The 16,380-nt window shown below is 50.1% G+C and overlaps 1 protein-coding gene across 2 annotated transcripts in view; it reads left to right on the top strand.

The window, feature by feature from the left end:
• The window catches only part of LOC137322091 (xanthine dehydrogenase/oxidase-like), a 162,509-nt gene extending 146,443 nt beyond the window's left edge, over nt 1–16,066 (top strand). For both annotated transcript variants that reach the window (XM_067985171.1, XM_067985172.1), the window contains exon 38: nt 8,046–16,066. In XM_067985171.1, the coding sequence (XP_067841272.1) occupies nt 8,046–8,096 (51 nt within the window). In that variant the 3' untranslated portion in view covers nt 8,097–16,066. The remainder of the gene's footprint in view (nt 1–8,045) is intronic.
• Nucleotides 16,067–16,380: the final 314 nt, after the last annotated feature.

Below are 16,380 nucleotides of genomic sequence, written 5' to 3'. Positions count from 1 at the left end.
GTAGGGTCCAATTCTTCAAGCCCAGCACAGCCCGCTGATAAATAGAATTTCAGGATCAAGGTGGGGCCATTAGGCCCAACAGGCCTGTCCCTTTTATAATGGATCTCAGCCCAACTACCTTCTCACGATGGAGTATCCTGGTGCGATCTGGCACTGGCAGCAGGGAGCAAAGCCCACAGGGAGTATCATAGGAACAGGAGTAGGCCATTCAGCCCCTCGAGCCTGTTGCGCCATTCAATTAGATCATGGCTGATCTGTACCTCAACTTCATTTCCTGCCTTTGATCCATGTCCCTTGACATCCTCACCCAACAAAATTCTAAAGCTCCAATTGACCCCCCAGCGTCCACAGCCATTTTGGGAGCATGTTCCAGATGTACACTACCCTTTGTGTGAAATATACTTCCTGATATCACTCCTAAATGGTCAAGCTCCAATTTTAAGATTATGCCCTTTTGTTCTGGACTCCCCCACCAAAGGAAATAGGTTCTCTGGGGGTGGAGGGGAAGAGAAGAAAAATTGGATCAGGCCTATTTTGGAGTGTGGGCAGCGCGATCCGTGATTAACCCGCGCCCGATGGTCCCTGCGCAGGCAGGACGAGACTTTTGTCCAGCCTGAGGACTCACCTGCAAGCAGCATTGGAAATCAGCCTTGACACGAGGATTCACTTTCCACCAGCAGGGGAAGGCCCAATCTCTTAAAGGGGCAGGCTGGGCGCTAAATCGGGCCGTTTGTTTCGGCGCTACACGGCCTCTCCGACATCCAAGGTGGCATCTTGGATGCGCCGCACGTTTCCAGCGTGATGTGTGCCGGACGCCATCTTGGTATAGGAGTTAGCGCAGGCACAGATAATGAATGCTGGAATCATGTAAAGTAGGGAGAAAATGGATACAATCAGTGTGCAACGCTGATTTAAAGTGATAGACACCATTTTGGGACTTAATGCTCAACTCAACGCACAGTCTTAATGCTGATCATCTGAACGTGTCTTAGAATGCCTGGAGGACCTCCCACCAGCGCTATTTAAAGGGACCATGCAGGATTTACAGGTTAGTGGCTGGATTATTGCTTCTGGCTGCCCAGGCATTTACAACTGTTTTTGGAGGTCTCCTCTATTTGAATACTAGGACGCAGGGACATAGCCTAACATTTAGAGCCAGGACATGCAGGAGTGAAGTTAGGAAATGCTTCTACACGCAAAGGGTGGGAGACATTTGGAACGCTTTTCTGCAAACGGCAGTTGATGCTAGCTAACTTGTGAATTCTAAATCTGAGATTGATAGATTTCTGTGAACCAAGGGTATTAAGGGATATGGGGCTAAGGCGGTTATATGGAGTTAGGTCACAGGTCCACCATGATCTCATTGAAAGGCGGAACTGGCTCGAGGGGCTAAATGCCACTGCCACTTGCTGCCTCTTGATATGCGCCACCTTCTCCTGCAAGAAATCGGGACGTGCGTCTGGGTGTTGTGCCTGTCATGGTTGAATAGCTGCCAGTGTGTGTGGCCTGTGAGTTGTGGGTGGGTGGCTTGCAACAATGGTAATGTGTAAGGGTGAGAGGAAGCATCTGATTGGAAGAGTTGAGTACTGATGGAAAGAGTTCATTGGTATGTGGGTAATGGGGGGTGTAGTGAGTGGAGCAGTTGGTAGGAGACACCATTTGACAGTTGACCTCACTCACCTTGACCACCCATGTCAAAGCATTGAACTTCTTCCTGCACTGCATACATGTTCATGATGCTGTGCGTCTGGCATTGACTTCATCCCCCGCTGCCTCCCACTGCCTTTTGGATATTTGTCTAGAGGGCCTCTTGCCACCTCCCCCCCCACTTCGGATATAGGATGTCCCTCCTTCTGTCCACCTCTTGCACCACGGTCTCTAGTGCATCAGCAGAGAACCTTGGTCACGCACTCTCGCAGGCCTGGTATAAACTCAGATCGGCAGATTGGTGAGGTCTGGTGTGCAGATTGGAGGATGTGGGATTTAGTAGTGTGCAATCTTTATTCAATGTTTTAACATAACTCATCAGTGTGTAAACATAAGGATGGGACCTGCATCTGTGTTTTATGTGTGCGATGTCTGATCTCCGTTCAGACTCCGTGCATACAGTACACTGTTATTTTTAGCAAATAACAGTTACCAGCTACCTTTAAGATTTCTAAGAAACATCCTCCCTTTAAGAGATTGAGCTCGCCCTGGTGGTGGAAAGTGTGAATTGCATTGATTCCACGTGCAAGGCCTGGAATGGAATGCTGATTGCAGGTGAGTCCTCAGATGGGCCAAAACTTGCGTCCTGCCTGCGCAGGGGTCATTGGGCGCGGGGTAATAGCACATCACGCTACCAACGCCCAAAAATGGCCCCTATCCAATTTTTTCCCCCGCTGTCTCTTAAAGTCTCTTAAAGGTAGCTGGTACCTGCTATTTGATAAAAATAACAATCTGCAGTCTGCACGGAATCTGAACGGAGATCAGACATCGCACATGTGAAACACAGATGCAGGTCCCATCCCTATGTTTACACACTGATGAGTTATGGTAAAACATTGAATAAAGGTTGCGCACCACTAAATCCCACATTCTCCAATCCGCACACCAGACCCTCACCAATCTGCCGATCTGAGTTTATACCAGGCCTGCGAGAGTGCGAGCACCAAGGTTCTCGGATGATGCACTAGAGACCTTTTTGCAAGAGGTGGACAGAAGGAGGGAGACCCTATACCCACAGGGGTGAAATAGGCCCTCCAGACAAATGCCTAAAAGGCAGTGGGAGGCAGTAGGGGACACAGTCAATGCATAGAACCACAAACATGGATGCAGTGCAGGAAGAAGTTCACGAGTGGTCAAGGTGAGTGAGGTCAACTGTCAAGTGGCCTCTCCTACCAACTGCACCACTAGCCGCATCTACTGCTCCACTCACTACACCCCCCATCACCCACATACCAACAAACTCTTTCAATCAGTGCTCAACTCTTCCAATCACATGCTTCCTCTCACCCTTACAGATTACCACTGTTGCAAGCCGCCCACCCACAACTCACAGGTCGCACACACTTCGAGCTATTCAACTATGACAGGCACATCACCCAGATGCACATCCCACTTTCTTGCAGGAGAAGGTGGCGCATAACAGCAGGCAGCAAGTGGCAGTGGCATTTAGCCCCACGAGCCTGTTCCGCCATTCAATGAGATCATGGTGGACCTGTGACCTAACTCCATATACCTGCCTTAGCCCCATATCCCTTAATACCTTTGATTTACAGAAATCTATCCATCTCAGATTTAGAATTCACAAGTGAGCTAGCATCAACTGCCGTCTGTAGAAGAGCATTCCAAACTTCTCCCACCCTTTGCGTGTAGGAGCATTTCCTAACTTCACTCCTGCACGTCCTGGCTCTAAATGTTAGGCTATGTCCCCTCGTCCTAGTATTCAAGTATAGGAGACCTCCAAAAACAGTTACAAATGTATCAGCCGCCAGAAGCAATAATCCAGCCACTAACCTGTAAATCCTGCATGGTCCCTTTAAATAGCACTGGTGGGGGTCCTCCAGGCAATCTAAGACATGTTCAGATGGTCAGGGTTATGACTATGCGTTGAGTTGAGCGTTAAGTCCCAAAATGGTGTCTATCACTTTAAATCAACGTTGCACATTGATTGTATCCATTTTCTCCCTACTTTACATGATTCCAGCTTTCGTTATCTGCGCCTGCGCTAACTCCTATACCAAGTTGGCGTCCGGCGAATGTCACGCTGGAAACGTGCGTGCGCAGCCAAGACACCATCCTCGATGTTCAGGAGGCCGCCGAGCGCCAAAACAACAGGCGCTGCACGGACCAATTTCTTGCCTTCTGTATCTACACGATTGAATCCTTTTATATTTTTAAACACCTCAATTTGTTCACCTCTTAACCTTCGAAACTCTAGGGAATTCAAGCCAAGTTTTTGCAACCTGTTCTCATAATTTAATCCTTTTAGCCCCGGTATCGTTCTGGTGAGTCTGCACTGTACCACCTTCAAGGGCACGATATCCTTCCTGTGGTCCAGAACTGAACGCAATACTCCGGATTGAGAGATCGTGGGAGTGCAGACCTGCGATAGGTGTCGGATCACGGAATCACCCTTTCTATCCCTCAATCCCTTCTCTCTCTCTCCGCAACATATCCCATCACCCGTTTTATACCGCTTGTTTCAATGTCCTTCCCGGAGAACTTATTCCACATCTCCTCACTTGGAACATCTGCTTGACTCCCCGAGTCAGGGGGGAGCCTCAACTGATCTCAGCCATGACCCCCATCAGTGACAATACTTGCAAGCAGAGTGCCTTATCACAGCAAAGCACGTCACACCATCAACGGCAGGCAGTAATGTACTTTAGTGATCAGTGAAAGATAGTTGATAGTGTGGATCAACCCAACTGATAGCTGGACAGCCATATCCAGTGTGGATATAGGAGGCTTTGCAGGTCTTTAATCATGTGGTTTGCAAACCTTACACTGAAGGGAGCATCAGCGAATATGAACAAATTTAAGGAACCCGTGTCATATACTAACTGACTCTCCCGGAGACCACCTGTAAACACTGACACATTCCCAGAGACCCCCTGTAAACACTGACACATTCCCGGAGACCCCCTACAAACACTGACACATTCTCGGGGACCCCCTGTAAACACTGACACATTCCCGGAGACCCCCTACAAACACTGACACATTCTCGGGGACCCCCTGTAAACACTGACACATTCTCGGGGACCCCCTACAAATACTGACACTCTCCTGGAGACCCCCTGCAAACACTGACACATTCCCAGAGACCCCCTACAAACACTGACACATTCCCAGAGACCCCCTGCAAACACTGACACATTCTCGGGGACCACCTGTAAACACTGACACATTCTCGGGGACCCCCTGTAAATACTGACACACTCCCGGGGACCCCCTGCAAATACTGACACTCTCCCGGAGACCACCTGTAAACACTGACACATTCCCGGAGACCTCCTACAAACACTGACACATTCCCGGAGACCTCCTACAAACACTGACACATTCCCGGAGACCCCCTGTAAACACTGACACATTCCCGGAGACCCCCTGTAAACACTGACACATTCCCGGAGACCCCCTGTAAACACTGACACATTCCCGGAGACCTCCTGTAAACACTGACACATTCCCGGAGACCCCCTGTAAACACTGACACATTCCCGGAGACCTCCTACAAACACGGACACATTCTCGGGGACCCCCTGTAAATACTGACACTCTCCTGGAGACCCCCTGCAAACACTGACACATTCCCGGAGACCCCCTGCAAACACTGACACATTCCTGGAGACCCCCTGCAAACACTGACACATTCCTGGAGACCTCCTAAAAACACTGACACACTCCCAGGGACCCCCCGTAAACACTGACACTCTCCCAGGGACCCCCTGTAAACACTGACACTCTCCCGGGGACCCCCTGTAAATACTGACTCACTCCCAGGGAACCCCTGTAAATACCAACACACTCCCAGGGACCCCCTGTAAATACTGGCACACTCCCGGGGACCCCCTGTAAATACTGACACACTCCCGGGGACCCCCAGTAAATACGGACACACTCCCAGGGACCCCCTGTAAATACTGACACACTCCCGGGGACCCCCTGTAAATACTGGCACACTCCCGGGGACCCCCTGTAAATACTGACTCACTCCCAGGGAACCCCTGTAAATACCGACACACTCCCAGGGACCCCCTGTAAATACTGACACACTCCCGGGGACCCCCTGTAAATACGGACACACTCCCGGGGACCCCCTGTAAATACTGACACACTCCCGGGGACCCCCTGTAAATACGGACACACTCCCAGGGACCCCCTGTAAATACTGACACACTCCCGGGGACCCCCTGTAAATACTGACACACTCCCAGGGAACCCCTGTAAATACCGACACACTCCCGGGGACCCCCTGTAAACACTGACACACTCCCGGGGACCCCCTGTAAATACTGACTCACTCCCAGGGAACCCCTGTAAATACTGACACACTCCCGGGGACCCCCTGTAAATACTGACTCACTCCCAGGAAACCCCTGTAAATACCAACACACTCCCAGGGACCCCCTGTAAATACCGGCACACTCCCGGGGACCCCCTGTAAATACTGACACACTCCCAGGGACCCCCTGTAAATACTGACACACTCCCGGGGACCCCCTGTAAATACTGACACACTCCCGGGGACCCCCTGTAAATACGGACACACTCCCAGGGACCCCCTGTAAATACTGACACACTCCCGGGGACCCCCTGTAAATACTGACACACTCCCGGGGACCCCCTGTAAATACTGACACACTCCCGGGGACCCCCTGTAAATACTGACACACTCCCGGGGACCCCCTGTAAATACTGACACACTCCCGGGGACCCCCTGTAAATACGGACACACTCCCAGGGACCCCCTGTAAATACTGACACACTCCCGGGGACCCCCTGTAAATACTGACACACTCCCGGGGACCCCCTGTAAATACTGACACACTCCCGGGGACCCCCTGTAAATACTGACTCACTCCCAGGGAACCCCTGTAAATACGGACACACTCCCAGGGACCCCCTGTAAATACTGACACACTCCCAGCGACCCCCTGTAAATACTGACACACTCCCAGCGACCCCCTGTAAATACTGGCACACTCCCGGGGACCCCCTGTAAATACTGACTCACTCCCAGGGAACCCCTGTAAATACCGACACACTCCCAGGGACCCCCTGTAAATACTGACACACTCCCGGGGACCCCCTGTAAATACTGACACACTCCCGGGGACCCCCTGTAAATACTGACACACTCCCGGGGACCCCCTGTAAATACTGACACACTCCCAGGGACCCCCTGTAAATACTGACACACTCCCAGGGACCCCCTGTAAATACTGACACACTCCCGGGGACCCCCTGTAAATACTGACACACTCCCAGGGACCCCCTGTAAATACTGACACACTCCCAGGGACCCCCTGTAAATACTGACACACTCCCAGGGACCCCCTGTAAATACTGACACATTCCCGGGGACCCCCTGTAAATACTGACACACTCCCGGGGACCCCCTGTAAATACTGACACACTCCCGGGGACCCCCTGTAAATACGGACACACTCCCGGGGACCCCCTGTAAATACTGACACACTCCCGGGGACCCCCTGTAAATACGGACACACTCCCGGGGACCCCCTGTAAATACTGACACACTCCCGGGGACCCCCTGTAAATACGGACACACTCCCGGGGACCCCCTGTAAATACTGACACACTCCCGGGGACCCCCTGTAAATACTGACACACTCCCGGGGACCCCCTGTAAATACTGACACACTCCCGGGGACCCCCTGTAAATACTGACACACTCCCGGGGACCCCCTGTAAATACTGACACACTCCCGGGGACCCCCTGTAAATACCGACACACTCCCGGGGACCCCCTGTAAATACCGACACACTCCCGGGGACCCCCTGTAAATACCGACACACTCCCGGGGACCCCCTGTAAATACCGACACACTCCCGGGGACCCCCTGTAAATACGGACACACTCCCGGGGACCCCCTGTAAATACTGACACACTCCCGGGGACCCCCTGTAAATACGGACGCACTCCCGGGGACCCCCTGTAAATACAGACACACTCCCGGGGACCCCCTGTAAATACCGACACACTCCCGGGGACCCCCTGTAAATACGGACACACTCCCGGGGACCCCCTGTAAATACTGACACACTCCCGGGGACCCCCTGTAAATACGGACACACTCCCGGGGACCCCCTGTAAATACTGACACACTCCCGGGGACCCCCTGTAAATACGGACACACTCCCGGGGACCCCCTGCAGATACTGACACACTCCCGGGGACCTTAAGCAGCTTGCGCTTTTAAAACAAAAAGCCTGTGATTGGAGACGCCCATAATTTAAACACGCCCATTTTTCCCTTTTTTTATTTTGTTTATTAGATAAAAAAGATGAACTTTGTTGTTATTTTTCCCCAGTGTCCTCCTGCGGAGCCAGGGACCTTTACTCCCTGGAATGTCCAAGTGTAACGTGACCCCAGCCTGCGATCGTCTCCAAGGAGTGAGTGAGTCCGTGCGTGAGTGAACGCTTGATCATTATTCGGCCGCTGAGATTTCTATCAAACCCAACTCCTGGGACCCAACGCCGCTCCTCAGTGTCCTCCCCCACTTCAGGTCAAGACCGGCTGGCAACCTTTTAAATGAGCGATGTGCCCGATTGCACAAAGGTCGCAGTTCATTGACTATTTGTAATCAGAGGATCGGTCTGAAATCTATTCGACACATTAATCGCTTCCCCCCAAAAAAAATGAATAGGGCGGTTTGTGTTGGAATGATGGAAGCTGATTGAGGGATCTGTTTGGGTCTGGTCTCGGCAAAATTCAAGGATTCCTCGGTCGCTATTTCGACAATTGGTCAAATCTTCTGTCGGTTCTTGTAAAAGGAGACCCGACAACACATTCTCTCTTTAAATAGGGGGCCCTTACTGTTAGACTCCCTCTTGAAAAGGGGGTCCTTACAGTGAGACTCCCCCTGCAAAGGGGGTCCTTACGGTGAGACTCCTTCGTGACAAGGGGGTCCTTACAGCGAGACTCCCCCTGCAAAGGGGGTCCTTACGGTGAGACTCCTTCGTGACAAGGGGCTTTGAGGGTGAGACCCTGGCAGTGAGGAACCCTGTCCAGTTTAACAGGGGTCTTTATGTCTATCGCTTTAAGATGTATCTTGATGGTGACACACTATCTTTCTCTTTTCCATGGCGATATCTTTCTGGGTATTTTTGCCCATTTTCATTTCTGTAATTCACCTCGCATTTTCTTCATCTGCCTGGACTGGCACCTTGTATTTGAGTGGATGGGCACCCAGCCTGTTAACAACTGCCCGCAGGTACCGAGGACTCCCCGCTTAGACCTTCACCCCCAATCGCTATCACCCGCTTTCTGCCCAGCGGTGAAAGTCTACTTGATGTGTTCAAATCCCACCATGGCAAGTTGTGACAGTCCAATAAATTGTGGAAACCCAACTGGTTTTATTAACCAACCGGCCCTACTGAACGAGAAAGGTCATTCAGCCCATCACGCCTCCTCCTTCTACAATGCTTTAATCTTCTGAGGGAAGGTTCTGTACAAATATTCACTAATCCCCAAGGGTAATCAGTCAAAATCCTGGGATATGGGAGCACTGGGAAAGGGGTCTCGGGTTAGGCAGTAATAGGAAGGGGTCTCAGGATTTGACAGCACCGGGAAAGGGGTCTAGGAACACTGGTGAGGAACACTGGCGCAGGCCCTGGGATGTGGGCTCACTGGGATCTGAGAGCTTTGGGGAGAGAGGCCTCAGCGTCTGAGAGCATTGAGGGAGAATTCTGAGATCAGGGAGCACTGGGAATGCGATCTAGGAATTTTTGAGCACTGCATCATTTGGGAATGAGAAGAGAAGTCTGGGGGAGGGTCGAATTCTGAGGTCCAGCAGGACTGAGCAGGAGGGTTTCAGAACATTGGGAGACAGATTCTGGCAGTATTGGGAGAGAGAGTCTGGCAGTATTGGGAGAGAGAGTCTGGCAGTATTGGGAGACAGAGTCTGGCAGTATTGGGAGAGAGAGTCTGGCAGTATTGGGAGACAGAGTCTGGCAGTATTGGGAGACAGAGTCTGGCAGTATTGGGAGACAGAGTCTGGCAGTATTGGGAGAGAGAGTCTGGCAGTATTGGGAGACAGAGTCTGGCAGTATTGGGAGACAGAGTCTGGCAGTATTGGGAGAGAGAGTCTGGCAGTATTGGGAGACAGAGTCTGGCAGTATTGGGAGACAGAGTCTGGCAGTATTGGGAGAGAGAGTCTGGCAGTATTGGGAGACAGAGTCTGGCAGTATTGGGAGACAGAGTCTGGCAGTATTGGGAGACAGAGTCTGGCAGTATTGGGAGACAGAGTCTGGCAGTATTGGGAGAGAGAGTCTGGCAGTATTGGGAGAGAGAGTCTGGCAGTATTGGGAGACAGAGTCTGGCAGTATTGGGATGGTTGCAGGAATCTGGCAGAAGTTGAAAATCTATCCCTACATTATAGTGGTGTGTTGTGTCCTGTACAACATGGCGCAACAGAGAGGGGTATCGGTTGATAAGGCCCCATCCCCTCATCTACCATCCACATCTGCCATTCACATTGAGGAGGAGCAGGAGGAGGAGGAGGAAGAGGAGGAACCCATGGGCAGAGCAGCGGCTCACCTGGCTGCTCATGAGGCCAGGGAGTCACTCATATGTGAACAGTCCCCATAGGATCACAAAGTGAGAACAGTCCAGTCCTCACACCACCTGGACAGAGCAGCGCCAACACCAGCTTCCCCCACCCCTCTGCACAAAACAGTCCTGCAACTACACGTACACCCACTATAAAGTGACCCACTGGGAGGCATCAATTGTCGCCGTTCATGATGAAGCTCATGAAAGGGCCCTATCACAAAAGCCGGTCAAGAATGGGCAAGAATGTGGCAGTAGTGGTGAGCCTATTATGACAGGTGACCAAACACTTGGTCAAAGAGGTAGGTTTTTAAGTAATGTTTTAAAGGGAGGAGAGAGAGGTGGAGAGATGATGAGGGTTGGGGAGGGAATTCCAGAACTTTGGGTTTAGATGGCTAAAGGCATGGCTGCCAACAGTGGGCGAAGGAAGAGGAGAATGCATAAGGGGCCAGAGTTGGAGGAAGACCGAGTTCCCGGAGGGTTGTAGGGCCGGAGGAGACTTGGAGAGATAGATTTTCAACTTGCCACCTGGGTATAAAACTGGTATTGTGGATGGCCATCCATTATGGAAATGATAATCTGGCGGTTTCTATATCGGGCGGCCCACCCATACTGACAGTTTTACGCCCCAGCAAAAGGCTGGACCTCGTACAGTCTCTAAAAAACATAAACAAACAAAAATTACCTTAAAAATGCTCAAAGTTCATTGTTAAGCAGATTCCAAGTTTTTGCATATTAAAAAAAACCCTTAAGCCTTAAAAATGAATCAGAAGAAAAATGCTTTAACTCCACATACAAACAGGGTAAAGTCCGTTCTCAATAAACAATCTCGTTGCTTTCTTAACTGCAGACAAACCAAGATCATAGTTGAGACTGGTCACAGCCACTGATAATCTCAGGTGCTGTCTGCAGAAGTTTATAACAGAATGATAAACGTTAACACTTGCTCGAAATAAAACTTTGAGAAATCAAGTCTTTTGGAAAAAGCGAAGAAACTCACAAATCCTCTCGAGCTAACGGATCCTTTTAATCTTCAACTTCCGGTGATGTACAGATTGCTAGGTGGGAACTTCAGTAAATTGCACACGCTCAGAATGCACAGTGTTTTGATAGCTCTCTTCAACTGTTGTGAGTTAAAAATATCCACTCGAAGCCCAGGCTGAGGCAATGAAGCAAACACTTTAATGACAGCAAAGACAATTTAATGAGTGCTTTGGTCTAACATTGAAGTGTAGCAATGTAATTCAGCAATAACATTTAACATTATAATCTAACATGACTGTTCAGCATTATCATTTAATAATACATTTAATCATTTTATTATGAAAAATGTATTTTGTTGGTTTTTTTTGAAAATTTTGTTTAAACTTTATTCATGGTGCATTCATTTTTTTGTCGAAAGTCATTTTGAGTGATCCGATTGATTCACCAACAAGCAGTGATGGTGAAAGTTGACATGTTGATTGGAGGGTTATCTCATTATAAGTGTTCTGCCATTTATCCAATTATATTGACGTAGGCAATTTATTGTTGACAGAAAAAGTGTGACTCAAAATTGTGACACAGGAACTGAAGTTTGTGGCCAAGAAGTGCAAGATCTTTAACAGTATATAGATATGCATGAAACACAATAATCAGCATTTTATATAGTTAAAAGTTGATCCCTAAATCACCATCTGATGGGATTTACATTATTACTTAATGTTTTGATCTGCTGATCATTTATCAGAATTTATACAACAGTCTAACACTACAATTTAACATTAAATCTACATCATATTAAAATTCATATTAAAATTTAGTCAACATTACAATCTAACTTTAAAATGTAATATTACAGTCTAATGATCATGATCTAACTGAAGACTAACACTGAAGTCCAGCAATATAATTTAGAAATAACATTTAACATTATAACCTAACATTACCATTTAGCATTATCATTTAAAAATGCAGTCTCAACTTATAGAGCACGGTATAGAGACCTGCCCCCAACCCACCTCCAACTCTTCGGAATCCTCAACATTGACTCTGGACCCCATGAAATCTCATGGCATCAGGTCAAAATGGGCAAGGAAACCTCCTGCTGATTACCACCTACCGTCCTCCCTCAGCTGATGAATCAGTCCTCCTCCATGTTGAGCACCACTTGGAGGAAGCACTGAGGGTAGCAAGGGCACAGAATGTACTCTGGGTGGGGGACTTCAATGTCCATCACCAAGAGTGGCTCAGTAGCACCACTACTGACCGAGCTGGCCGAGTCCTGAAGGACATAGTTGCCAGACTGGGCCTGCGGCAGGTGGTGAGTGAACCAACACGAGGGAAAAACTTACTTGACCTCGTCCTCACCAATCTACCTGTTGCAAATGCATCTGTCCATGACAGTATTGGTAGGAGTGACCATCGCACAGTCCTCGTGGAGATAAAGTCCCGTCTTCGCACTGAGGATACCATCAAACGTGTTGTGTGGCACTACCACCGTGCTAAATGGGATAGATTCAGAACAGATCTAGCAGCTCAAAACTGGGCATCCATGAGGCACTGTGGGCCATCAGCAGCAGCAGAATTGTATTCCAGCACAATCTGTAACCTCATGGCCCGGTATATTCCTCACTCTACCATTACCAACAAGCCAGGGGATCAACCCTGGTTCAATGAGGAGTGTAGAAGAGCATGCCAGGAGCAGCACCAGGCGTACCTAAAAATGAGGTGCCAACCTGGTGAAGCTACAACTCAGGACTACATGCATGCTAAACAGCAGAAACAACATGCAATAGACAGAGCTAAGCGATTCAACAACCAACGGATCAGATCAAAGCTCTGCAGTCCTTCCACATCCAGTCGTGAATGGTGGTGGACAATTAACGGGAGGAGGAGGCTCTGTAAACATCCCCATCCTCAATGATGCAAAAGACAAGGCTGAAGCATTTGCAACCATCTTCAGACAGAAGTGCCGAGTGGATGATCCATCTCGGCCTCCTCCCGATATCCCCATCATCATAGAAGCCAGTCTTCAGCCAATTCGATTCACTCCACATGATATCAAGAAACGGCTGAGTGCACTGGATACAGCAAAGGCTATGGGCCCCGACAACATCCCAGCTGTAGTGCTGAAGACTTGTGCTCCAGAACTAGCTGCGCCTCTAGCTAAGCTGTTCCAGTACATCTACAACACTGGCATCTACCCGACAATGTGGAAAATTGCCCAGGTATGTCCTGTCCACAAACAGCAGGACAAATCCAATCCGGCCAATTACTGCCCCATCAGTCTACTCTCAATCATCAGCAAAGTGATGGAAGGTGTCGTCGACAGTGCTATCAAGCGGCACTTACTCACCAATAACCTGCTCACCGATGCTCAGTTTGGGTTTCACCAGGACCACTCGGCTCCAGACCTCATTACAGCCTTGGTCCAAACATGGACAAAAGAGCTGAATTCCAGAGGTGAGGTGAGAGTGACTGCCCTTGACGTCAAGGCAGCATTTGACCAAGTGTGGCACCAAGGAGCCCTAGTAAAATTGAAGTCAATGGGAATCAGGGGGGAAACTCTCCAGTGACTGGAGTCATACCTAGCACAAAGGAAGATGGTAGTGGTTGTTGGAGGCCAATCATCTCAGCCCCAGGGCATTGCTGCAGGAGTTCCTCAGGGCAGTGTCCTAGGCCCAACCATCTTCAGCTGCTTCATCAATGACCTTCCATCCATCATAAGGTCAGAAATGGGAATGTCCGCTGATGATTGCACAGTGTTCAGTTCCATTCGCAACCCCTCGGATAATGAAGCAGTCCGTGCCCGCATGCAGCAAGATCTGGACAACATCCAGGCTTGGGCTCTTAAGTGGCAAGTAACATTTGCACCAGACAAGTGCCAGGCAATGACCTTCTCCAACAAGAGAGAGTCTAACCACCTCCCCTTGACATTCAACGGCATTACCATCGCCGAATCCCCCACCATCAACATCCTGGGGGTCACCATTGACCAGAAACTTAACTGGACCAGCCACATAAATACTGTGGCTACAAGAGCAGGTCAGAGGCTGGGTATTCTGTGGCAAGTGACTCACCTCCTGACTCCCCAAAGCCTTTCTACCATCTCCAAGGCACAAGTCAGGAGTGTGATGGAATACTCTCCACTTGCTTGGATGAGTGCAGCTCCAACAACACTCAAGAAGCTCGACACCATCCAGGACAAAGCAGCCCACTTGATTGGCACCCCATCCACCACCCTAAACATTCACTCCCTTCACCACCGGCGCACTGTGGCTGCAGTGTGTACCATCCACAGGATGCACTGCAGCAACTCGCCAAGGCTTCTTCGACAGCACCTCCCAAACCCGCGACCTCTACCACCTAGAAGGACAAGAGCAGCAGGCGCATGGGAACAACACCACCTGCACGTTCCCCTCCAAGTCACACACCATCCCGACTTGGAAATATATCACCGTTCCTTCATCATCGCTGGGTCAAAATCCTGGAACTCCCTTCCTAACAGCACTGTGGGAGAACCTTCACCACACGGACTGCAGTGGTTCAAGAAGGTGGCTCACCACCACCTTCTCAAGGGCAATTAGGGATGGGCAATAAATGCGATGCCCACCTCCCACGAACAAATAAAAAAAACCCGCCCATTTCCGGTTTTCACTGGGGCAGGACGAGGAGCCGGCGACCAACCCCAGGAGGCGGGTTGGGCCTTAAAACCTTTCAAGGAGGCTTCGGGCCTTCATTTTCCCACAGTTTCCGATTTCATCCCCAGGGGGTCGCGATTCTCGGGCTTTCTCTTTCATGCCACGTGAAAGGAGAAGAGAAGGCCCGAGACTAACAGGTAGGTGCCTTTCTGGCACAGCTTGTGGGCCCGGAGGAGCAGGAATGCTTCCCCCAGGCCCAACAAGGCTACCTGCAGCAACGCCCCAACGGTCGCGGACCCCCGCCCCGATCCACCTCACAACGATCGCGGAACCTGCGATGACCCCCGAAGCCCCCCAATGATTGCGGATACCCGAACCTGATCCCTGATCCCCGCGCAAACGATCGCGGACGTCCTCGATGACCCCCGACCCCCCAAACGGTCGCAGACCCCCAATCCCGATCCCTGACCCCCCCCAATGATTCAGACCCCCGCATTGACCTCCGATCCCGACACCCACCCTGTGACTGACCCCTGATCCCTCCCTCCATGACTGACAACCCCCATGACCCCGATGCCAACCCAGACCCCGATGCCAACCCATGTCCCGTGCCAACCCATGACCCTTGCCAACCCATGCCTTTGTGCTCCGGTGTCCCCCGTGCCCCAATGCCCCCCCATGCCCTTCCCATCCATACAAACAAAGACTTACCTGAACACGTCCTCTCCCTGGCCCATACTTCCGGGTTTCCCGTCCACAATTTGACCTCCCTGCCCCCTTCCCGACTCGGAGTCAAAATCATGCCCATTGGCTCAATATCTAACCATGATCAGATCCATTCCACAGATGATATATATCTCACATTTACAGTGTTCCCCACTAAGTACTGCGCTAACTAAAGCATTAACACACACACACACACAAACAAACACATTTCTTACACTGTCAGAGATGCAGAATTCTCACTGTGGGCAGAATTGAACGAGACTGGCTGATAATGCTGTGAATGAGTAAATATAATGTTTAGATTTTGACATTCAAGTATAAGTGAAAGCTTATCTGTGATATCAGTATATTATCTCATTGACTTCAGTTTCGAACCTCTGATTGTTATACTGAGCTTAATTCTAACATTCAAAATAAAATATCATTTGCTGAATTTGCTCCTTTGTTGTGATCACTGAGGGATGTTACAGTCTCAATATCCAATCTTCTGTCAGTTCTCTCACACAACACATCCACATGGGGCGTTGAATTGGGCCGTGTAGCGCCCGTTTGTTTCGGCGCTACACGGCCTCTCCGACATCCAAGATGGCATCTTGGATGCGCACGCACGTTTCCTGCGTGTCGTGCACCAGACGCCATCTTGGTATAGGAGTTAGCGCAGGCGCAGATAACGAACGCTGGAATCATGTGTAGGGAGAAAATGGCTTCAATCAGTGTGCAACGCTGAATTAAAGTGATAGACTCCAT

Source organism: Heptranchias perlo, chromosome 5 (assembly GCF_035084215.1).
Source record: "Heptranchias perlo isolate sHepPer1 chromosome 5, sHepPer1.hap1, whole genome shotgun sequence".
NCBI classification, from domain to species: domain Eukaryota; kingdom Metazoa; phylum Chordata; class Chondrichthyes; order Hexanchiformes; family Hexanchidae; genus Heptranchias; species Heptranchias perlo.
This window is presented reverse-complemented; position numbering and strand designations above follow the sequence as displayed.